Raw genomic sequence first — 17,070 nt, 5'->3', positions numbered from 1 at the left:
GCCCCCTGACACCTTCTCTCCCTGGCCCGGGAGTCTCCACCCTCAGCGCGGGCCTCCCTCCGCGTCCTTCCTTCTTTCGTTGGAGCTGTGAGGGGCAGGCGTGCCCCGCACACGTGCCCACCGACGTGGGGACCTCAGTGTTCCAGGGACCCTGTAGCACTGGCAGCCCCTCGGGTTTGGCCAGATCGAGGCCTCGTACCTCCGGTTCCCGGATATTGTGGTTTGGGTCACATTTCCTCACTCATTTGTCCCTGGAGAGATTGCGCATGCACAGGGGCCTGGGCTGTGTCTCGCTGCGGCTGTGTCTGCGGCCGGGCCCCTGAGCTCTTCGTGGTGCAGGTTAGTGCACGCACCCTGCTGTGTGGCCGGCGCCCGCGCGGCCCAGGGCTTTCTCATGTCCCAGACGCCGCCCGCCTTCAGCGCTCACCCCCAGCCCCGCCCCGCCGCCTGCTGCTCGGATTTGTCCTCCGGAGTCTGCGGGAACGGACGGCACCGCGCTGTCCTGTGTGTCTGGCCCCTTTCACTCCCCTGACGTCCTCAGGGGTGGGCCGTGTGTCAGAGTGGCCTTCCTCTCTGAGGCCGAGTCACCTCCTGCCATGGCCGGACCTCATGTCCTTTACCGGCGTCCCGTGGTGGACTCCAGTTGCCGTGGCCCCCGCTGCCGTGACCGCGGGGCGCCTGCTCTCCCTCCCTCCCAGGGCCCCCTCGCAGCTGTCTGCGGAGTGCGCCCGAGGTCACTGTCTGGGTGCGCGACAGTTCCGTGATTAATTATTTGAGGAGCCCGCGCACTGCTCCCTCAGCGGCCGCAGCGCTCTACACGCCCGCCGAGGAGCACGAGCCCCCCCCCCAAGTCTCGCCAACACGTGTCGTTTCTGGTTTTCTTTTGCGTTTCTGCTTTTTTATAACGGCCACCCTAATGGGTACGAGGCTGTCTCATTGTGCTGCCGCGGACATGTCACTGCTCGTCTGCAAAGGACGCGCGCTGATTTCAGGCCGTAGGTCTGGTGTGGCCTGGTCTGTGACCGCCACCCCTCTGCCTTCGCTCACCCTGGAACCGTGGGCAGAGTCACACACGGGTCTTTCTACCCTTGCTTTCCCCAAATGGCATCTGCGACGTGCCCACTTCTGCCCCCGGCTCTCAGGGCGCATGGCGGCCTCTGGCAGTCACAACTGCCTAGACGTCCCTAGCGCGGGTGCATCGTGGCCGTGTGGCTGTGTGCCCAAGATGTCACCTCATCGCCAGTCATTGCCAGGGCCACCGTGGAAACAGCCGGCTGCGTAAGCGCCTGCGGCGCGGCTCCTGGGGCGCTCCTTCTGCCACACGGACTTTAGTCTAACCAAACCCCCCAAAAGAAAAAGGAGGCAGCGGGGTTTAGAGTGGAAGCGCAGCCCAGATGGGCCCCGTCACACTGGTACTGGTGTCGCGCGTGCGTGGGGCGCTGGGCCCTCGAGAGCCCGCCCCACCCCTGCCCTCGCCCCCGCCGCGGCGGAGGGCGCTGCCTGCGGGTAGTTGCATAGGGTTCTTCGTCAGACTTACTCCTAAGTGTTTTCTATTTTTATAACCATTGCGAATGAAGCGTCGGTCACGCCCGTATGTCCAGCTTGTCATGGGCAGTGCGGGGCGAGACTGCTGAATTTTTACTTATCTGTAAACTCCGCAGCCGCCGCCTGCCTTTCCACGTTTGGCTGCGGCCGCCTTCACTAGGTTGTTGAGGTTTTTAGGGATATGATCTTAAGAGGGCGGGGAGGAGAGACAATTTGGTGGCTTCTTTCACAATATAATACTCGCTGTCTGATTTCCTCATGAAATTCAGTGGAATCTCCAAAACAGAGCCTAAAGCGGCCGCCCCGTGCGCCATCTCTGGACTTCGGTGTCATGTCAGCCCATTTATTTACCCTTTCTCTGTTTTCTACTTCAGTTAGAGCTTTTATCTTTATTAATTCTCTCTTCCTGCCTTATTTTGGGTTATTTGTTACCTTTAAAAATTGTAAAGATAATAACGAAGTTTCTGTACTTTATGGTTTTCTCCTTGAAAATTTAAGGCTATAGTTAGTTTCTCCTCTAAAAACAGCTTTATCCATGGACCCTAAGTTTTCATATACCGTGCTTATTTTTCATTGCTTTCTAGAGTTTTTACAGTTTCAATTTTTATTTCCCCTTCAATTTAAGTGCTAATTAGGTACATACTTCTAAAACTTGAACTTCTGCAGTTATGGGTCTGCTCATAATTTTTTTAGTATTTGTCCGTAGTTCGATTAGATGCGATCCGGAAAGATGGCCCATATAGCTCTGGTTTTTCATGTGTTGGGCCAATTTGACGAGGCTGCCCATTTCGAAGGGTGCATTTCCAGGAGTTTTGACCGTCACCATGATCGTCCCCAGGGCCCCTTCGCAGTCTGTCCTCCCTCCGCCCGGGCCAAGGCCATCCGTTTGCTGTCTCTGTGGACTAGTCTACGCTAGTATCTGTGAATTTAGTTGACGTCTGGCTTTTCCCTGTGCGTAGAGACGCTCTCCCCTGTCCGCAGTCCACTCCTGTCCACTGCGTAGTCTCCTGCCAGGCACGGGCCAGCTTGTCTGTGTCTGGTCGCCTGCTGACAGGCATTTGAGATGGTTCTTATTCGAGGCTATTATAAATAAAGCTGTGATGTGCGTTCGTGTGCCCGTCGGTGTGTGAGCCCGCGTCCCCATCTCCCAAGGGCAAATGCCTAGGCGCGGGGTCGCTGGGGTGTGTGGTCGGCGTATGATTACTTTGTAAGAAACTGCCAGACCGTTTGGCTGTGCCGTGTGCAGCCCCAGCGGCAGTGGACGAGGGTCCAGCTCCTCCGCGTCTTCCAGGCACCCGGTGCGCTCCGTCTTCTCCTCGGACGTGGTGGTGTCTCTCCCTGAGCAGGTTCGTAGCGCTCCCGACTGACTGTGCTCTGTTCGCGGTGCCCGGGTTCATCTTTCCAGGCACTTGTTTGGTGAAAGGTCTGTTTGGATCTTGCGTCTGTTTTTAAAGTCAGGTTGTTTGTGTTCTGGTGACCGAGTTATCAGGGTTCTCTGTCTTCCAGATATAAGACCTTGTCAGATACCTGGCTTGTAAATATATTCTCTCCGTCTGAGGCTTAGCTTTTCATTTTTTTTTTTTTCACAGTGTCTTTTGAAGAACGATAATTTTTAATGTTGAAGTCCAATTTACAATTTTTTTTTCTTATAAAGCTTATGCTTTCTGTCACCTCCGTAAGAAATCTTTGCCTAAGCTGTGGTCACAGAGTTTCTCCTCAAATGCTTTCTTCTAGAAGTTTCATAATTTTAGCTTTTACAGTTATGTCTGTGATTAAGCTTGGTACAGGGTGTACGGCAAGAAGACGCTCGTTTACTCGCTGGGGCGTCTAATTGTCTCAGTGCCGTCTGTGAAAACACCACCCTTCCCTCCGCGACTTATCTTTGCAGCTCTGTTAAAAAAAAAAAACCAATCGACCATTTAAGGGCGGATCAGTTTCTGGACTCCGTTCTGTCCCAAGGACTCTTTTGTCCGTCCCACACGGTCCTGGTCGCAGTCAGTCTTGCAGTCGAGCTGCGCGTGCCCGCAGAGCTGTTCCGCAGAGCTGTTCCGTCTGTTCCAGATCCTTTGCCATTGCCGCCAGAATCAGCTGGCAGATTTGTTCGGAAAGCCCCCTCGCGTTCTGACCGGGATGACACTGAATTTGTAGATCGAGCCTGAGAAAGCCGATATCACAGCAGCGAGTCTGTGAACCCAGCAAGTCTCTCCATCCGTTTCCGTCTGCAGTTTCTCTCAAGAATTCCGTGGTTTCAGGCGAGGCGGGCTCGCACATCTACTCAAAATACAGTTACACATATTTTATGTTTTCGTCAGTGTTGTTAAGGGAATTGTTTCTAAATTTTATATTCCGATTGTTTGCTGCTGGTATATAAAAATCTCTTTTTTGTTGTTTATTAATCTCATGTCTTGAGACCTTGCTAATAAATTCACTTATTGGTTGTAGTCATGGTTTTGTGGGTTCCTTCAGATTCTCTGCACAGACGATCATGTCGCTTGTTAATAAGGACAGTTTCATTTCCTAATTGATCGCCATACCTTTTATTTCTCGTTCGGCCTTAGTGCACTGGCTAGGTCCCCCGTGGATGGGGCCGTGAGAGGGCGCACCCTGTGCCTCTGCTGGGCTAAGAGAAAAGCGCTCGGTGTTTCACCATGGACTACATGGTGTTGGCTCTAGGGTTCGTTAAGTTTTTATTTGTGGCTGACCGCATGATGCATATCTCTTAAATGTTTTAAATTCACTATTAGCCTAATATTTGTTGAGCATCTGCTATATACCAGGCACCGTCTATACCTTGAGCTGGTCAGCACCCCTGTTCTCATCAGCTTATTTCCCGTCAGTGGAGACTGACAATACAAAGCAAGCAAGCCAACGGCGCCCGCGCAGACCGCGGTACACGCAGAGCCAGGGAGCGGGATAGAGGGTGACGAGGGCTGTTTTTTCTTTGCCCATTTTTATCTTGGGCCCATTTTCAGCTCTATAATATCAAGAATTTGTGGAGTTACCTAGGGGTCCGGTTTCACGCTTCCCCACAGGGCACGTGGTCATCCCGGCCCCACCTCTGGAACCCTGTTTCTCTCTCCGGGGCTCCAAGCCCCACCCCTGTCCCCGATCCCTGTCCGAGGCCCGGGTCTGCTCGTGGGGCTGCAGGCGAGCTCTCCACGCTGACCCCTTTTTCTGTCCCCCTCCCCTGAACCACATGACAGCCACACCGGGTGTCCTCGTTGCTCCTTCGTGCGTGTCCCGAAGGATAGGGGCCTTTTCTTTTTTAATTTTTATTTTTCAATTAGAGTTGACATGCAACAGTATTTTGCATTAGTTTCGGGAGCACAGCATAGCGGTCAGACATTTACACTGTGAAGCGACCCTCCCGATTAGCACCGTGCCCGCCTGAGGCCACATGCCGTCGTGACTGTCATCGACTGCATGCCCCGCGCCGGGCTCCCCGAGTGCCTCGCCTTTCTGTACGCAACTCTTAGCCTGTCGGATTTCAGAATTTCCTTTTTAACTCGGGAGTTTGACTGTAATTACATTCATTTACAACTCGGTTTGGGGAGAAGGGACATCTTCACATTACAGTCTCCCAGTCCACAGACATGACACGTGTCTTTATTTATTTAGGCATTTTTTAGTTTTTCATTATGTTTTATAGTTTTTCCCATAGTTTTAGTTCAAATAAAAAAAAATGTTTCTTTTTAAATATTGACTTTAACCTAAGTACAACGTGGTATCTGGGACCGGACCCTGGAACAGAAAACGACGTCAGTTTTTTCTGGCCCCAGTGAGGTCTGCAGGGGGTCAGCGGTGGCCGCAGCATCACCGGCTCCGTTTCCCCAGGGGCCAGTGGCTAACACTACGGGAAGCTGGTGGAGTCTGCAGGAGCCCTGCCCACAGCCTGTGTGTCTCTTGCATAAATCAAAGATTATTTCAAAACGAAGTTTTAAAAATCAAATTTAACGTATGTATTATTTAAATATACATCATATCAGTTATGGATGAAGTAGTGAACACGGAGTTTCGTGGTTTGGGGGTGACTGTGAGTGGCTGGTTCCCAGAGGACTCTGTCTGGGGAGACACTGGTGGGAGGGAGTGGGACAGAGCTGGGGGTACAGCTGAGCCCCTGACCTGTCCTCCCCGCGCCTGCAATATTCTCAGCGTCCAGCCTCCGGCAGAGTTGGGGTGCTGCAATATTGGCAGGGACAGTGAGGGATGCGGCCCTGGGTGGGGTGGCGGCCCCCAGACCCGACGCTCCTGCCAGCGTGCTCCGCGGACACTGCTGAGTGGCTCTCCAGCTCCCAGTGACTTCTGCGTACCGGCCCCCACGAGTACGGCCCCTCTCCGGGGGGAAAGGCGCCCCCACCTAGTCCTGCGATTGCGCCCCCAGAGGTTTATCTGCCTATGGGGCGAGGACAGCGCCAGCCCCATCTGCCCCCAGCTGCCCTGAGGCTCCGCTCCCCACTTGTCACCGGGAGGCTGAGCCTCAGAGGAGAGCGAGGATAGAGGTGGGTGGGCTCCACGACACCCCGCCTCTGCCCCAGTGTGGCGAGGCCAGCGCTGGACTCCGGGGGACCCCAGCCGGTCTCACTCACTCCTGCAGTTGGAGGTCCCTTCCGGCTTCGAGCACCAGGTGGAGGGCTCGGTGCCTCAGTTTCCTTATCTGTAAACAGGCGGTGCGCAGCACCTCTCTGCCAGAGGGGGCGTGCTTTGTGCGCATGCGCGGAGGAGTGGGGGTCGGGGTGAAGGGTGGCGGGCAGGACGGAGACCTCCAGGCGCTGCCGCTTAGCCCCGCCTGGCTGGCAGCTGGCCTCTCCCCACCCCGCCCCCACTACTGGGCCAGGAGAGCAAACGGCACGTGGGGCTTCGGTGCCCCGGGAACAAGCCACCTGCAGCGTCTAAAGCAGGTGCCGCCTGCTAACCTCACCCCTGGGCAGGCGGGGCCTGGGGCGCGTCCATGCGTAGCGGGAGCTGTGGAAGCCCGGAGAGTGAGGTCGCCTCGGACAGGGGCGGACAGCGCCCACGTGTGAATTTACCTCCTAGCCCTGGACTGGGAGAAGTCACCCCCCCTCAAGAGCTGCCCCTCTGCCCGTCCACTGGGCTAGTCCCTCCCTTGGCCTTCCCTGACCCCCCTTGCCGAGTGGACCAGCCCAGAGCGCAGTTGTGGGGCTGGGGGCCCTGAAACTCAGAGCCAGGAGGCTCTGGGCAAGCACCCAAGGGTGGCACAAGGCTGAGCAGAGCTCAGCCCATAGTCCGTGCTCAGTAAGTGCCTGTTTTGACCTATAGCCCATGTAATGCATTAGCGGAGCAGGTTCGGGGACCCAGCCCCAGCTGAACGGCCCCTCCAGCCCTTCCCCCAGGCCTTTCTGCCTCAGGGGAGATATGGATGAGATGGATCAACCACCTCCACTCTAGATACCTGCAATTGCCAGAAGGAGGAAGAGCTATTGGTCATTCTCACTTTAGTGTGAAATAGCTTGATCTAGTGGTGAGAAAAGCTGACATAAAAGTCGTCCACTGGTACTGTGGGCGGCCTGGCCAGCAGGCGCTGCCTGGACTGTGGCGGCTGGAGCTGCTGCCCACACCTGCGGGAGAGGGCAGGAGCCGCAGGAGGCCGATAGGTTCCAGCCTAGTCCTGGCCTAGTCGTCTGGGGAGCAGATAGGAGAGTGTAGAGCGATGCTACGACCCAGTTTCCCTTGGGTCATTGGCCCAGAATCTCCTTGGCAAAATTTTGCATATGTGGCTGAAAACTGACCCTGAGGCTCTCATTTTGTCTGGATCTGTGCCATTGGCCAAGTACCTGGTACAGGTGGACTCCCTGTGCCCACGGTGACAGCGGTGGTGAGTTGGCCTGGACCTCCTTACACCCCAAGACCCACAGTGGTTTCCGGCAGGCAGGAAGGCCCACGTGGTATAGGCATGGCCCAGCCTGATGGGCACCTAGTTTTCAGCCCAGAGCTCAGCGAAAAGGTTGTTCTCCCACCAACAGCTGGTGGCCTTCCACACCACTCCCTCTGTCCAAACAGGGGGTCATTCTGAGTAAGGCAGAGTTTGGGACACATACTTGCAGGAAAGGGGACCTCTCCAGGTTCGGCGTTGCACAGACCTGTACAGTATCAGAGTGGCTCCATAGTACCAAGAGCACCAAGGACATGGAAATGGAGAATTGGATCATGGAGCTGCTGAACTCAGAGGGCAGGGGGTGTAGGACAGACCCTCAAAGCCAGGGTGGGGATGGGCCGTTCCGGAGACGTCGGAGGGCAGTGCGGTCGGCAGCTACCCACACAGGCTGGTGCCGAGATTCTTGTGCGTGACCCGCTCCCGCTTACTCCTGAGGCATGGGCCCCACTGGCCGGGGCAGTGCTTGGAGAGGTCATGAAGACACAGGGGGAGGGGCAAGACCTTCAGAGCCTGAAGGGCATCAGCGGGACTGGGCACAGCGGACACTGGTTCCTGCCCTCGGATTTCAGAATTTCCTTTTTAACTCGGGAGTTTGACTGTAATTACATTCATTTACAACTCGGTTTGGGGAGAAGGGACATCTTCACATTACAGTCTCCCAGTCCACAGACATGACACGTGTCTTTATTTATTTAGGCATTTTTTAGTTTTTCATTATGTTTTATAGTTTTTCCCATAGTTTTAGTTCAAATAAAAAAAATGTTTCTTTTTAAATATTGACTTTAACCTAAGTACAACGTGGTATCTGGGACCGGACCCTGGAACAGAAAACGACGTCAGTTTTTTCTGGCCCCAGTGAGGTCTGCAGGGGGTCAGCGGTGGCCGCAGCATCACCGTCTCCGTTTCCCCAGGGGCCAGTGGCTAACACTACGGGAAGCTGGTCGAGTCTGCAGGAGCCCTGCCCACAGCCTGTGTGTCTCTTGCATAAATCAAAGATTATTTCAAAACGAAGTTTTAAAAATCAAATTTAACGTATGTATTATTTAAATATACATCATATCAGTTATGGATGAAGTAGTGAACACGGAGTTTCGTGGTTTGGGGGTGACTGTGAGTGGCTGGTTCCCAGAGGACTCTGTCTGGGGAGACACTGGTGGGAGGGAGTGGGACAGAGCTGGGGGTACAGCTGAGCCCCTGACCTGTCCTCCCCGCGCCTGCAATATTCTCAGCGTCCAGCCTCCGGCAGAGTTGGGGTGCTGCAATATTGGCAGGGACAGTGAGGGATGCGGCCCTGGGTGGGGTGGCGGCCCCCAGACCCGACGCTCCTGCCAGCGTGCTCCGCGGACACTGCTGAGTGGCTCTCCAGCTCCCAGTGACTTCTGCGTACCGGCCCCCACGAGTACGGCCCCTCTCCGGGGGGAAAGGCGCCCCCACCTAGTCCTGCGATTGCGCCCCCAGAGGTTTATCTGCCTATGGGGCGAGGACAGCGCCAGCCCCATCTGCCCCCAGCTGCCCTGAGGCTCCGCTCCCCACTTGTCACCGGGAGGCTGAGCCTCAGAGGAGAGCGAGAATTGAGGTGGGTGGGCTCCACGACACCCCGCCTCTGCCCCAGTGTGGCGAGGCCAGCGCTGGACTCCGGGGGACCCCAGCCGGTCTCACTCACTCCTGCAGTTGGAGGTCCCTTCCGGCTTCGAGCACCAGGTGGAGGGCTCGGTGCCTCAGTTTCCTTATCTGTAAACAGGCGGTGCGCAGCACCTCTCTGCCGGAGGGGCGTGCTTTGTGCGCATGCGCGGAGGAGTGGGGGTCGGGGTGAAGGGTGGCGGGCAGGACGGAGACCTCCAGGCGCTGCCGCTTAGCCCCGCCTGGCTGGCAGCTGGCCTCTCCCCACCCCGCCCCCACTACTGGGCCAGGAGAGCAAACGGCACGTGGGGCTTCGGTGCCCCGGGAACAAGCCACCTGCAGCGTCTAAAGCAGGTGCCGCCTGCTAATCTCACCCCTGGGCAGGCGGGGCCTGGGGCGCGTCCATGCGTGGCGGGAGCTGTGGAAGCCCGGAGAGCGAGGTCGCCTCGGACAGGGGCGGACAGCGCCCACGTGTGAATTTACCTCCTAGCCCTGGACTGGGAGAAGTCACCCCCCCTCAAGAGCTGCCCCTCTGCCCGTCCACTGGGCTAGTCCCTCCCTTGGCCTTCCCTGACCCCCCTTGCCGAGTGGACCAGCCCAGAGCGCAGTTGTGGGGCTGGGGGCCCTGAAACTCAGAGCCAGGAGGCTCTGGGCAAGCACCCAAGGGTGGCACAAGGCTGAGCAGAGCTCAGCCCATAGTCCGTGCTCAGTAAGTGCCTGTTTTGACCTATAGCCCATGTAATGCATTAGCGGAGCAGGTTCGGGGACCCAGCCCCAGCTGAACGGCCCCTCCAGCCCTTCCCCCAGGCCTTTCTGCCTCAGGGGAGATATGGATGAGATGGATCAACCACCTCCACTCTAGATACCTGCAATTGCCAGAAGGAGGAAGAGCTATTGGTCATTCTCACTTTAGTGTGAAATAGCTTGATCTAGTGGTGAGAAAAGCTGACATAAAAGTCGTCCACTGGTACTGTGGGCGGCCTGGCCAGCAGGCGCTGCCTGGACTGTGGCGGCTGGAGCTGCTGCCCACACCTGCGGGAGAGGGCAGGAGCCGCAGGAGGCCGATAGGTTCCAGCCTAGTCCTGGCCTAGTCGTCTGGGGAGCAGATAGGAGAGTGTAGAGCGATGCTACGACCCAGTTTCCCTTGGGTCATTGGCCCAGAATCTCCTTGGCAAAATTTTGCATATGTGGCTGAAAACTGACCCTGAGGCTCTCATTTTGTCTGGATCTGTGCCATTGGCCAAGTACCTGGTACAGGTGGACTCCCTGTGCCCACGGTGACAGCGGTGGTGAGTTGGCCTGGACCTCCTTACACCCCAAGACCCACAGTGGTTTCCGGCAGGCAGGAAGGCCCACGTGGTATAGGCATGGCCCAGCCTGATGGGCACCTAGTTTTCAGCCCAGAGCTCAGCGAAAAGGTTGTTCTCCCACCAACAGCTGGTGGCCTTCCACACCACTCCCTCTGTCCAAACAGGGGGTCATTCTGAGTAAGGCAGAGTTTGGGACACATACTTGCAGGAAAGGGGACCTCTCCAGGTTCGGCGTTGCACAGACCTGTACAGTATCAGAGTGGCTCCATAGTACCAAGAGCACCAAGGACATGGAAATGGAGAATTGGATCATGGAGCTGCTGAACTCAGAGGGCAGGGGGCGTAGGACAGACCCTCAAAGCCAGGGTGGGGATGGGCCGTTCCGGAGACGTCGGAGGGCAGTGCGGTCGGCAGCTACCCACACAGGCTGGTGCCGAGATTCTTGTGCGTGACCCGCTCCCGCTTACTCCTGAGGCATGGGCCCCACTGGCCGGGGCAGTGCTTGGAGAGGTCATGAAGACACAGGGGGAGGGGCAAGACCTTCAGAGCCTGAAGGGCATCAGCGGGACTGGGCACAGCGGACACTGGTTCCTGCCCGGGGTGGTGGGAGGAGGATGGCAGGCATAGGGAGCCCCCGGGGAAGGGTTGGTCCCAAGGAGCATGCAGGGCAGTAGGGTGGGCTGGCTGGCTCCTGCGGGCGTGCATAGGTGTGCGTGTGCACACGGGCCCCAGGCTGAGGTGGGCAGAGCTGCAGCGCTGGCCTCTGGCCGCTCTGCTCCCTGCGAGCCTGCGGCGCTCATTCCGAGGCTGTAATTACACGCTCTGTCCTGTGGGCCGAGTCACAGGGGGCGTCTGGGGAGGTGTTTGTTGTCCCCTGTGAATCAGGAGCTCATGAGAAAAGTGGCGGCTGGCGCAGCAGAAAAATTAGGGCCTTGGTGCTGCCACATGCAGCCCCGCAGCTGCAGGCCAGGGGCCACCGCCAGCTCCTGCGCGCCCGGCGCCTCGCCGACGCCTCGCCGACGCCTTCCGCGCCGGCTCCCCAGCCCATTAGGCCACGTGTCTGGCCAGTCCTGCCACCACCTTCCGGAGGCTGAGCCTCTGCTGGATACGGGACCCAGAGAACCACACACCAGCCGCCTCCCAGAGCACAGAGACGTGCACGCGCACACGCCCCCACAGCGCGATCTCACGCACGTGCAATTGTGCTTCCCTTACAAACTACCTGTGCACGCGTCCCCCCCCGCCCCCACCGCGACACACGCGAAGGCCTCGTTTTTCTCTGTGGGCAGAAAAGGCCAGAACCGATGGCAGTGCGGGATCGCGGCCGGAGCTGTCTTCCGTCTGGGCAGTGCCCACCCGCAGTGGGGGCTGCCCGAACTCACTGGCTTTTCTGTTCCCAGGGGCCACCAAAGACATGGGGAAGATGCTCGGGGGAGACGAGGAGAAGGACCCTGATGCGGCCAAGAAAGAGGAGGAGCGCCAGGAGGCGCTGCGCCAGGAGGAGGAGGAGCGCAAGGCCAAGTACGCCAAGATGGAGGCGGAGCGCGAGGCCATGCGGCAGGGCATCCGCGACAAGGTGCGGACGGCCGGGCGGGCCGGGGCAGGCCTGGGCGACAGCCCCGACTCCCGGGATGTCACCGCGGACCGCGGTTCCCAGCTTGGGTGCGGGGGGCCGGGGACCCAGCTGGCCCTGGACTGAGGGAGGCTCCCGGCAGGAGCCGCGTGGAACCTCTTTCCGCCCCTTCCCTCTGTCCGGCTCCACTGCACAGAGATGGTCCCTTCGGGAGGTCGCTGCACCCCAGGTGTCCACATCTGCCGCACAGGCTGTCTCGGGATTAGAGTGTCCTCGGTGGAGTCCTTCCTGTTCCTGACAGCAGGCGGTCTTCTCCTCATGGGTAGGGGGCGACCCTGGGGCACGCGACAGGCTGGGCCTCCCCCGTGGAGGGCACTTGCTGGAGTCACTGGGTCCAGGTGCCTGATGGGAGATTTGGTTTGCGGGGAGGCCCTGCCTTGCTTGGGTCCTACCGCCTCGCAACCTGATGCCCCCAGCCCTGGGTTCCGAGGGCGTCCCAGATGCTGCGGATGAAGCCTGCGGCGGGGGGGCTGCATGAGATGCGGTGAGACTCCCCCACTGGATCCCCATGGTGCCTGGGGTTCTGCCTCAGTGTACCCAGAGAAAGGCCAGCTGTATCCTGCCTGATGCAGAACGCGACGTCCCAAAGGCGGCAGCACAGGCGGGGCGCTTGCAGGTCTGAGCCCACAGGGGCCCCCACAGACACCTGATGTTCCACTGTGGGTCACTGGACGTCTCTCCTGAGCACCTGCAGAAAGTTCAGGTCGATTATGTTGTGACACCAGCTCTCGACCCCTCCCGAAGTTGTTTTGCTGGCCAGCAATGTGTACTCGGGGCTTTGGGGTTGTCTGGAGCAGAGCCGGGAACCGTGCACCGTCAGGCAGACCCCACCTAGGCTGTGGCCGGGGGCTCTGTGTTGGTGGGGAGGAGGGGCCGGGGCAGTGGAGCTGGTCAGAGGGGAGAGAGACAGAGACAGACAGAGACAAAGAAAACTCAAGGGTCCTCCCCCGCTCCTGGGTCAGAGGCAGCTCAGGCGGCGGGGGGGTCTGACGTGTTTGGAGTGTTCGCGGGGCTGGAGCCCTGGTCTTCCCGGCCTCACCGCTCCAGCCTCCAGAATTCGGTCCACCCCCGCGAAGAGCCTTCAGCTCGGCAGAGCGGCGCCCGCCTCGCCCTGCCCTGCCCTGCCCTGCCCTGCCCCGCAGTGGGAGGAGAGGGCGGGGCGCCCCCTGGTGGCAGGTGTGGGGAGCTCAGCGCCGGCACCTCCCGCGGGTCCTGACCCACTGCGTTCCTAGCACTGCGGGCCCTGCTCCCGCCGGGTCCGCCCATCGCCCGAGTCCATAGCGTCCTCCACAGAGTCCTCCTCCAGCCCCGGGTGCGGAGTACTCCCCCAGACCTAGTGGGGCTGCTCAGAAAAGTGGGTACTGAGCTGCCGGGCCCAGTGCCCCATCAGATGGGGGCCTAGGGACGCGGCCGGGGTCACGCGTGCTCGGGGCGTCCAGGTCCCCTGGCGACCTCATACGAGCGGAGCGGAAGCGGGCATGGGCGACTCTCTCTTCAGGGGCTGGTGGGCGGGGCCCCGTCCCCATCCGCGCGCGAGCCCTGGTAGGAGGGGAGATCGCCACCTGCGCGGCATTTGCGCCCCGCCGCTCGGTTTGCAGAAGTACTTCCTGCTTTGCACCTTCAGATGGGTATGTGCACCGCGAGGTTTGGGTTTCCAGTGTCCAGTTCTGCAGCATCGAGTCAGAGCCACTCTCTTCCCTGCACCAGGCTGGCGGGTCCCAGCCCTCCCCCACCCCGCACCCCGGGCCCCACAGGCCCTGCGATCACTCCAGGCTTGGTCTGAGGTGCGTGCGGGCAGTAACAGGTGTAGGCGTGGTTGCCGATTATTAGTCGTTTGCTCATGTTACAGATTCTCACCGCTAGTGGGCGCCACGTTGCCTTCTTCGCAGCCACAGGGTGCGTCTCAGCGGTGGAGGAGGATGGCTGGGGACCCGGGTGGGCAATGTCTCTGATGAACAGCTGTCGATGGACTCCTGGACCGGGTGTGGCTGGGCGTTTGTCTCTGGAGCCTGGAAGCCTCAGCCTGGCTTTGAATGAGCACAGCGGGGCAGGCTCCGGTGGGCTCCAGCTCAGGAGCCCTGCCCCCGCCAAGTGACCACGAGCCTCAGGTCAGCCCAGAGTGGCCTTGGCCTCAGAAAGCCTGTGAGCTTCAGTGGAGCAACTGGGCTGGGTCTCCTTCCTGGACCCCAGAGCAGAGGGCCCCAACACTGCTTGCAGACAGGGACCTTCCCAAACCCCCAGGCTCGCTTCTCTGGCCAAGCCGACGCCCAGTGTTCCCTCGTTACACGGGTGTCCTGCTGTCACTCGCGTGTTCCCCTGAGCACATGCACCTTTGCTGTGAGTGAACGCTGGCTTTGGGCAGCAGTCTCCTGGGTCCGGCCCGTGCATGTCCCCACAGTGTGCACAGCTGTCCCTTGGGAGAAGGCTGGGGGCTCCCTGCCCCTGGCTGGACGGAAGTGCTCCCTGGTCTAACCTTGTTTCTGGTGGCATCTCGCCCAGCCCACGCTCCGCACCCCAGGACTCCCAGCCACACACCCTCCCTCCCCTCTGTGCCCTGGGGTGACTGCTCTGGAGGCGGGGTTCTCAGGGAAAGGGCCGCTGCTCCTGGCACCGGTCCCAGGGGCTGCCTGATGTCTGTCCTGCTTGCCCACCTTCTGTGCCCTCAGCTGACCTGTGTCAGTGCTCAGTATGGAGGGCCCTATGGGCAGTGTCCTGCTGCCCGGGACATTCTGGGGGGAAGGCCTCCTCACCCCTCGTCAAGGCCTCCCCACCCCTCATCAAGGCCCGCCCACGCGCTTCTGCCTGTTGTCCAGGACACAGAGGAGCTTCAGGCCGAGGACACATAGACAACCCTCATGCCCCTCTTCAGTGGCCTGCAGGCACCCCAGGAGACCCAGATTGTGCTCTGGTCACACACACAGCCCCCAGTCTGGAAGCAGGGGTAAGGCCTTTGTGGAGAGCCAGCCTCCCCACCCCCTGCCACTAACCAGAGGGGCTGAGGAGAGATGAGCAGTGCGGGGTTCTCCCCCTGAGCAGAAACACCCCCTCCCCAAAGCCATGGCCAGCAGTCCTGCCTTTGTGTGCCCCTCAGCCCCCCGCAGTCTAATCAGTAATCACTGATCCCCGCGAGCTCTCCCAGTGCCCCCCCTTCCTCTTATGACTGCTTCTGCCCCATGTACTCCCTAACATGTGACCTCCGGCAGCCTAGGTGGGTCCTGAGCTTGATCCCAGGATGCATGACCTGCTCCCCAAACCCATAGGGCCAGCTTGGCCCTGCCCGGTTCTCACAGCTCTAAGGCAAATCTCTCTCTGGTCTCGTGGCCTCAGTGACCGTAGGCTCACCTGCATCAGTGCCCGCTGGCGGGGCGAGTCAGGGTGCTGATGGGTCCAGGGGGGCGTGTATGCATGGCCTAGAAATGCTTTCTCAGTTCTGAGGGCCTGAAGGCCAAAATCAGGGCGATGGCAGGGCCGCGCTCCCTCTGAAAGGGCAGAGAACCCTTCCTTGCCTCCCTGGGGCTTCCAGCGGTCCCCGCCGTCCTGGGTTTATGGGATGTGACTCCCGGCCTTTCTCCGTTTCCGTAGGGTCTTCTCCTCTGTCCTTTTCTCTCTCACAAGGACACTCACTGGATTTAGGGCCCAGAGTGGTCTCATTTCTATCCTGACCTTAACTACATCTGCAAAGACCTTATTTGCAAATAAGGTCACATTCTTAAGGTTCCAAGTGACAGAGACTTTGGGGAAACACCAACCCACTACAAAGGGGAGACTTGGGTAAGGGTGGGGGGGCAGAGACACACAAGAAATCAGAAGTAGGGGTCTCCAAGGTGTCTAGTAGTGTCGGCTGAGGGCACACCTAGGGGTGTCCAGGACATCCATCCAGAAGGGACCACGGGAACTGCTGCTCCACCAGCTGCCCACGGAGTGTGCAGAGTGACACTGCAGGGGCTACGTTCGTGACCGCATCGGGGGAGACTTGGCCAGGCATGAGGGAGTGACCACCTGTCTCCGACCGAGGATCGGGGCTGTGTGGGGTCATTCAGCAGTGGAGCAACGGGCTCTCACCACCACCGGCTGCCCCCCAGGCCTGCTGAGGACAGCGCCGCTTCCCCGGAGAGGGGCCGCGGCGTTGGCACTCCTTCAGGGAGATGCGCCCTGCCTGCCCCTCCAGGCATACGCCCGCGGGTCCTGTGGCCCTTGTAGGGCCAGGGACTCCCTCACACACCTCCGCCAGCCGCAGGCGCCGCCCCTCGAGGCCCCTGGAGATCTCGCCGTGTAGCAGGGGTCCAGCCCCCCAGGCTCCTGACCCTGCCCTGTCTCCACAGTACGGCATCAAGAAGAAGGAGGAGCGCGAAGCGGAGGCCCAGGCCGCCATGGAGGCCAATTCGGAGGGCAGCCTGACGCGGCCCAAGAAGGCCATCCCGCCGGGCTGCGGCGACGAGCCGGAGGAGGAGGACGAGAGCATCCTGGACACGGTCATCAAGTACCTGCCCGGGCCACTGCAGGACATGTTCAAGAAATAAGGCCGCGGCGCCGCACAGCCGCGGAGCCTGGACCCCGTCCCGCCGCCCCTCGCCCACACCCCGTCCGTGCCCTCCGCCGAGGCCCCGAAGGGATGTCGGGAGCAGAGTGCAGCCCCCAGCGCCACTATAAGCCATAGTCCTCCGTCCATCCGCCCCCGCCCCTCGCGCCTCGGAGCCTCCGTCCCTCCCCCCTCCCGCACTGCCATCGCCACCACCACCGCGGGAGGGGCGCCCAACCCCCAGGGACCAGCCCACGTGCTCCTCTGGCTGCGGGCGGTTTGGACCCCCGCTCAGCCTGGGACGCCCTTCACTGTCCCCGCCCTTCCCCCCTACCCCGCCACGCAGGGGCGCCTGAGCCGGGGCCACCGAAAGGGCCAGCCCCTCGACCACCCCTCGGTGCGCGGTCCATGTGTTGGTGCGCGCTGTCCGGGCCCACACTCAGGAGCACAGCCATAGTAAGAGGAGGCGGCGATTGTGCAGGCAGGGAGGGGGCTGGAGGGGCGAGCCGCAGGGGCCAGGGTGGGAAGCCCCTCCCCGTCCTCTGGATCA

The 17,070-nt window shown here is 59.9% G+C and overlaps 1 protein-coding gene across 1 annotated transcript in view; it reads left to right on the top strand.

Moving 5' to 3' along the window:
- Window positions 1-16,710, top strand: part of CPLX1 (complexin 1) — a 24,979-nt gene extending 8,269 nt beyond the window's left edge. The window contains exons 2-3 of the mRNA XM_011374677.2: window positions 11,769-11,944; window positions 16,324-16,710. Coding sequence (XP_011372979.2) covers window positions 11,769-11,944; window positions 16,324-16,521 — 374 coding nt within the window. The 3' untranslated portion in view covers window positions 16,522-16,710. The remainder of the gene's footprint in view (window positions 1-11,768; window positions 11,945-16,323) is intronic.
- The last annotated feature ends 360 nt before the right edge of the window (window positions 16,711-17,070 follow it).

The sequence above is a fragment of the Pteropus vampyrus genome, unplaced genomic scaffold (assembly GCF_000151845.1).
Source record: "Pteropus vampyrus isolate Shadow unplaced genomic scaffold, Pvam_2.0 Scaffold253, whole genome shotgun sequence".
NCBI lineage: Eukaryota > Metazoa > Chordata > Mammalia > Chiroptera > Pteropodidae > Pteropus > Pteropus vampyrus.
Note: the sequence above shows the minus strand (reverse complement) of the source record. Positions and strands in the feature narration are given on the sequence as shown.